General features: G+C 34.8%; 2 protein-coding genes across 3 annotated transcripts in view; both read left to right on the top strand.

The window, feature by feature from the left end:
* The window catches only part of LOC107718617 (coronin-7-like), a 13,389-nt gene extending 10,871 nt beyond the window's left edge, over positions 1-2,518 (top strand). Inside the window, exon 5 of the mRNA XM_016525784.1 lies at positions 2,390-2,518. Coding sequence (XP_016381270.1) covers positions 2,390-2,518 — 129 coding nt within the window. The remainder of the gene's footprint in view (positions 1-2,389) is intronic.
* Positions 2,242-6,803, top strand: part of LOC107718563 (coronin-7-like) — a 55,073-nt gene continuing 50,511 nt past the window's right edge. For both annotated transcript variants that reach the window (XM_016525682.1, XM_016525681.1), the window contains exons 1-4: positions 2,242-2,286; positions 2,390-2,486; positions 2,639-2,719; positions 2,898-2,968. In XM_016525682.1, coding sequence (XP_016381168.1) covers positions 2,647-2,719; positions 2,898-2,968 — 144 coding nt within the window. In that variant the 5' untranslated portion in view covers positions 2,242-2,286; positions 2,390-2,486; positions 2,639-2,646. The remainder of the gene's footprint in view (positions 2,287-2,389; positions 2,487-2,638; positions 2,720-2,897; positions 2,969-6,803) is intronic.

Below are 6,803 nucleotides of genomic sequence, written 5' to 3' on the forward strand. Positions count from 1 at the left end.
TATATATATATATATATATTTCAATGGTTTCCACAAAAATATGATGGGACACAACTGTTTCAACATTGATAATAATAGTAAATGTTTCTTGAGCAGCAAATCAGCATATTATACTGATTTCTGAAGGATCATGTGACACTGAAGACTGGAGTAATGATGCTGAAATAATGCTTTACATCACAGGAATAAATTACATTTAAACATATATTCAATCAGAAAACTGTTCTTTTAAATTGTAATAACATGTCACAATTTTACTGTTTTTACTGCATTTTTATTTAAATAAATGCAGCCGTGGTGAGCAGAAGATACTTCTTTCAAAAGCATAAAAAAAAAACTTAATTATTCCAAACTTTTTCGACAGTTTTATCGTTCAGCAGGTGAAAACTTTGTTAGAACTGGTTTTGGATGGTTTGGGTCTGGACTTCAGGTTTAGGGTTTCAAATGCAGATTCTCTGTGCTTTTTAAGAAGCCAGAAGGCCTTATTTTCATCTTTTATTTATATCTTTGGCTTGTCGCCTCATGGTGTAGGAGTGAGCATGATTGTGTGTAATGCAGAAGAGCTCAGTCCCGAATGCGCCTGGCGTGCGTGCTTTAGGCTTTCTCACACACTGTCTTCAGTCTGCTCCAGCTTCTGTGGATTGTGATGGTTATTCTACAGCAGTCACTCAAACACCATCATTCTCTGCGTGTTGTTTCTTGTTGACATTCTGGGAGGATTTGAAACTGTTCGGCTGCTCTTCTGTGTTTCCTCAAGTGTGTGTGTGCTGCTTGTGAAAGGCCCCGTCTGTGTCTGTGTGTGTGTGTGTGTGTGTGTGTGTTGCACTGTTGTGTAGAGAAAGTGCTGTGTTTCTATCCGTTTCCTCTTTCCTGTTTGTGATGATGTCAGATGTTCAGTTGAGAGGCATCAGAGGTTGATTCAGTTCATCAGTGTCATCTTTTGGTGTGTTCCAGTTAGGGCTGCACGATAAATCGCATGCGATATTTAATGCGCATCTTGTCAGTAAAGGCGCTTCTGTAATCAGCGGTAAATCTCCATCACCTGCGTGCTTGGCCTTTTTTATTAAGTTTTTATTAATATTTTGAGATAGCTTTTTTTAATATTTTCAGTTAAATTACTGTTATGCTTTTGTAGTTTATATATATATATATATATTAGGGGTGCTCCGATTGATCGGCTATCGATCACTATCGGCCGATAATCACGTTGGGATGATTGATCGGCAGTCTCTAAAAAGGCCGATCTCAAAAAAACGATCTCAAGCTGATGATGCTGCCATGAGAGGTTTGGCATTTATATATTTATTTATATATATTTATATTTAGCCTTCATTTATATTTATTTTAATTTTGGTAATTTTTGTCGTGCATTTAGGCATTTTTATTAGGTTTATATACTTTATAACTTTTATATTTAGCATTCATTTATATTTATTTTAATTTAAAGTTTTATTAATTGTATGTGCTTTTGTCATTTTTATTAGGTTTTTAAAATTTATGTTTAGCATTCGTTTATATTTATTTTAGTTTAAGTTTTAGGAATTTAGCTTTTTGTCATTTTTATTAGTTTTTTCATTTTTCTATTTAGCTTTAATTTATGTTTATCTTAATTTGAGTAATTTCATTTCATGTCTGTCTCAGTCTGTCGACCTATTTTTAATAGTTTTAGTCAACAATAACAACATTGTTTTCTTTGTTTAGCAAAAAATTTTAAAATTAGTTATTTACTTTAATTTTACTTTATGCTTTAGTTTTAGCGGTATGCTTTAATGATTTTTATTTTAAATAATTACTAATTTTAATTCTACATTATGATTTTGATTTGAGTAAGTTTTCATTTTAAAAGTAGTATTTTATTTTAATTTTACATTATGCTTTATTTTTGTTATATTTTCATTATTAGTTTAACGGTTTTACATTTGATTTGACTTTTTAGTCAATTTTAATTTAAAGAAAAATTACAGAACATTTTATGATTTAGATAGTTAGTAAGTTTATTTTAAAATTACTTATTTTATTGTTTTTATTTTAAAATTTATTTTAAATTTACTAATAATTTTACTTTTTAGTAAGTTTTTTTTCTTTAAAATTACTTATTTTATTTTGTTTTTATTTTTAAAATAATTTTATTTAACATTTTAATGATTTTTGTTTTTATTTTAAAATTATTTGAATTTTCAGGATGTTTTTACTTTAAAATGAATTATTTTGATTGTAAATTTTTATGGTTTTATTATTTAGTGACTTAAGTGAGGTGTTCAGAGATGACATATGTAGATTTGTCTGGTATGTTGAATATTTCTCATGTTTTCCTGTAGAACCAAATGCGAGATTTGTCTTCATTTTAAGATCACACTTGATTTAGCAATGCTCCTGTGTTTCTGTGCAGGGCTGGATTGCGAACGTGCGAGGAGCTTCCTTCTCTTCTCAGGGCAAGCACATCAAATCCAGCTGCAGTCTCGTGGCCTTCAACACAGATCAGGCTGGTATGAACACTGTTCTTCACTATCAGCACTGAACATCTGAGCACCTCTGATAACATGTGCACACACCAAACATAAACACCAGGAGAAGCAGTCTGTGTTGCGTTTTGTAAGCTGTGTTTTTAGATGTAACCGTGTCTGTTGTGTCTCTGGAGGAGGTGGGATGGTCGGCCTGTCTTCTGTGAACGCCGCATCTGACGGGAAGTGGACCGTGACCCAGATTTCATGCCATGCTGGTAAGATACCAACAATTACAGGTCTTACTAACACACTTGTCTCATTTAACTTCATTTGAAGCGGAAGTTGATGTCTGTGAGGATGCTTGGAGCAAATAAAAGTGCTGTCCCGATGCTGTGTCCTGTGTACGTAATGTACGAGTTTGTCCTGATTCTCTTCCTGATCTTCCTGTCCCAGACCTCGTGACCGACCTGGACTTCTCGCCATTTGATGACTATCTGCTGGCGACCTGCTCGGCTGATGAGACGGTGAGTCGTGAGAAACCAGTGATAGTTTGTGTCCACTGCAGATTATTCTGAGCAAAAACTGACCCCTTCAACAGCAAGAGACTGTCTGAGTGACATGTAAGGTGACCAAGTATCTGAAATCTGATGCCACATTCATAATATAATGATCAATCACAATATATAGTTGCACAAGGATGTCATACATCATATATGCACAAGTGCATTAATTCTCTGAAAAAAAAGAAGCGTTTCTCATTGTAGCAGTCTGGCTTATTATTATTAATAATAATAATAATAATTAATAATAATAATTAATGCATTTAGCAGACACTTTTATCCAAAGCGACTTACAGTGCATTCAGGCTATACATTTTTTTACCAGTATGTGTGTTCCCTGGGAATCGAATCCACGATGTTTTGCGCTGCTTACGTAATGCTCTACCACTGAGCCACAGGATCACATTATTAACATCATTGTTTCCTGGTAGATATAAATATAGATATAGACAGGGGTGCACATAAGTTTTTCAGCCTGGTTCTCATATGAGAACCTGGAGATTTGGTTTTAGTCCTCACACTGCACATACTGTTACCCATTAAATATAACTATTAAAAAAATAAATCAATAAGACTGATAGTAATATTGCACTTTATTTATTTAGTGTTTTTTTTAAATAAAATAATAAAGTGTGATAATACTATTATATTTTAAAATTAAAGGGAAGTATTAAATACAAATGCAATTACTTTATAGTAAACTTAAAAATAAAATGTTAATATTTACTACTTCTTTTTTTTAAATTTTCATCATTTTCGAACTTAAAATCAGCAGGCTTTTATTTTGGCGGGTTGCCGGTAAAGTAAGTATATGCGCTTCCGGGTTTAGCGCTGCCGATTGTAGAGCGTCAGTGAATGAAATGTCACAGTTTTGCATTGTGCTTTGAAAAACGGCAGCGGATAGCCTAGATTTATGCATTCAGTTTGAATAGAAATCTTATACAGTACAGTTTGTCGATCTAAAATGGTGATTGTGCATTAATAGCTGTCAATCATGTCGATATGCAAATGCAATGTGAGAACTTATTTACACGGCGCATTTTTTATTTTGGTCGCGCATGCGGACCTGCGGACCACTTATGTGCACCCCTGATTATAGACTATTTCTGTAAGTACTCAGACCACTTGAGTAGTTAATAATAAAATTTTATTTATTTATTTATTCATTCATTCTTTAATATATTTTATTTATTTTTAAATTATTTCTTAATTTATGTATAAAATATTTTATAAAATCAAGTAAATCAATAGAAATTTTCTATTTTAGTTATTAATTTAATTTAGTCTATTAATTTATTTTTATTAAAAACATATTACAATTTAATCTATTAAAAGAATTATTGTAAAAAAATTTAATTATTTATTCTTTTTCAAAATTCTTTTTAAAAGCTATTTATTTAAAATATTTATTAAATCAATTTATTTTAAGTTTTTTATTTTAAATCAATAGAATTTAGGTATTTAATTAATTAATTAACTTTTATTTATTTTATTTATTTTTAAGTGTATTTTAAACCAATTAAATAGATTTTATTTTATTTTATTAGAATAAGAATTGAATTTTCTGATTGAAGCTGATTTTTTTCCCCGCTTACTCCGTTAACCCTCAACCCTCAGTGTATGTACGGATGCATAGGTTTAGTTTGAAGTGGAAAGCTTTTAGTTCAGATGTTTGTTCTTAGTTCAATCCTTAAGAATGTGCGTTGCTCGGCTGCATGTGTTTATCAATGACATCTGCTGATCTGTTGAGCTGTTTTGTCTGTTCAGCTTAACAACAAAAAAGCAGCTTTATCTTGGAGCTATGCTTATATCACAGTCTATGAAGAGCGTTTTTAGCAGCTGTATCACGCTGTGCAGATGTTGAGGAGGTTGGCAGATGCTGCTCTCACTCAGGTCGTGTTTTTAGAAAGCTCAGCAGAATGAGAGACAAACACTCACGATGGATCTGTCTGCTGATGCCTTCATATTCCAACACATCTGGCCTCCAGCTGACATCTGATCCAGCGTTTGTCTCTCTCAGTGAGGTTCGGTTTAGTAGTCAGCTCACACAGTGAGAGCACAAGAGCCGTTCCGATTGGGACGTTTCCCAGGGGAACCACAGTTCCTGCCAAAATACTATGGTTACATTTAGTATTACTCCAGTTAAACTGCTGTATATTGGTACTAGCCAAGTCAAGTCAAGTCACTTTTATTGTCACATCACCACAGCACATGTGCCTTGGTGAGTGAAATTCTTGGGAGCGTGCTCCAGACTGCAGAAACAATTTACATATAAACATACAGACCTCAACAGATGACAATGTGCAATATACACATACATATATAGTCAGTACACACAGTGTACTATTAGACATACTAACAGTTAGCACTACACATTATACACAGTATGTACATACTTACAGTTAGCAATACACATTATACACAGTATGTACACATTCTACATTATGTAGACATATATACACATAAAATATGCGAAGGTGCAACAGATTATACATGAACTGGATACGCAAAATGTCATGGATGTGCATTGGATGGTATCCAGTGGTAGCAGATAGATTATTGTATTAAATGCAGTGTGTATGTATAGTCCAGTATTGAACTGTTGGAGTTAAAGTGCAGTGTGTGGCATACCGTATTGTGGGAGTATGCTGTAGGGTGTATTAGTTCTGACTGTTCATTAGTCTGATAGCCTGAGGGAAAAAGCTATCCCTCAGTCGGCTAGTGCGGGATCGGATGCTGCGGAGACGTCTTCCTGAGGGCAGCAGAGAGAGCAGTCTGTGGGATGGGTGGCTGGAGTCACTGATGATCCTCCGGGCTTTCCTTATACACCGCCTGGTGTAGATGTCCTGCTGGAACAGCATGTTCCCAACAATACAGCTATAACTTAAGAACAAGCATGTTCCCAATAACGACCAGGTAGCTTAACCTGTTAACCCACACCGGCCCGTGGGCATGTTTAGGCGTGTCTGTGCTTTTAATTACCTTTGTTTTATAAACATATGCAATCAATTATCATAAACTATATATCATTTACAAGTCAAGTCAAGTCAAGTCACTTTTATTGTCACATCACCACAGCACATGTGCCTTGGTGAGTGAAATTCTTGGGAGCGTGCTCCAGACTGCAGAAACTGCAGAAACAATTTACATATAAACATACAGACCTCAACAGATGACAATGTGCAATATACACATACATATATAGTCAGTACACACAGTGTACTATTAGACATACTAACAGTTAGCACTACACATTATACACAGTATGTACATACTTACAGTTAGCAATACACATTATACACAGTATGTACACATTCTACATTATGTAGACATATATACACATAAAATATGCGAAGGTGCAACAGATTATACATGAACTGGATACGCAAAATGTCATGGATGTGCATTGGATGGTATCCAGTGGTAGCAGATAGATTATTGTATTAAATGCAGTGTGTATGTATAGTCCAGTATTGAACTGTTGGAGTTAAAGTGCAGTGTGTGGCATACCGTATTGTGGGAGTATGCTGTAGGATGTATTAGTTCTGACTGTTCATTAGTCTGATAGCCTGAGGGAAAAAGCTATCCCTCAGTCGGCTAGTGCGGGATCGGATGCTGCGGAGACGTCTTCCTGAGGGCAGCAGAGAGAGCAGTCTGTGGGATGGGTGGCTGGAGTCACTGATGATCCTCCGGGCTTTCCTTATACACCGCCTGGTGTAGATGTCCTGGAGGGAGGGAAGCTCACCTCCAACAATGTGGCGGGCAGTTCGTACGACCCTTTGCAGAGCTTTGCGGTTGC

The sequence above is a fragment of the Sinocyclocheilus rhinocerous genome, unplaced genomic scaffold, assembly GCF_001515625.1.
Source record: "Sinocyclocheilus rhinocerous isolate Xijiao unplaced genomic scaffold, SAMN03320098_v1.1 scaffold182, whole genome shotgun sequence".
NCBI lineage: Eukaryota > Metazoa > Chordata > Actinopteri > Cypriniformes > Cyprinidae > Sinocyclocheilus > Sinocyclocheilus rhinocerous.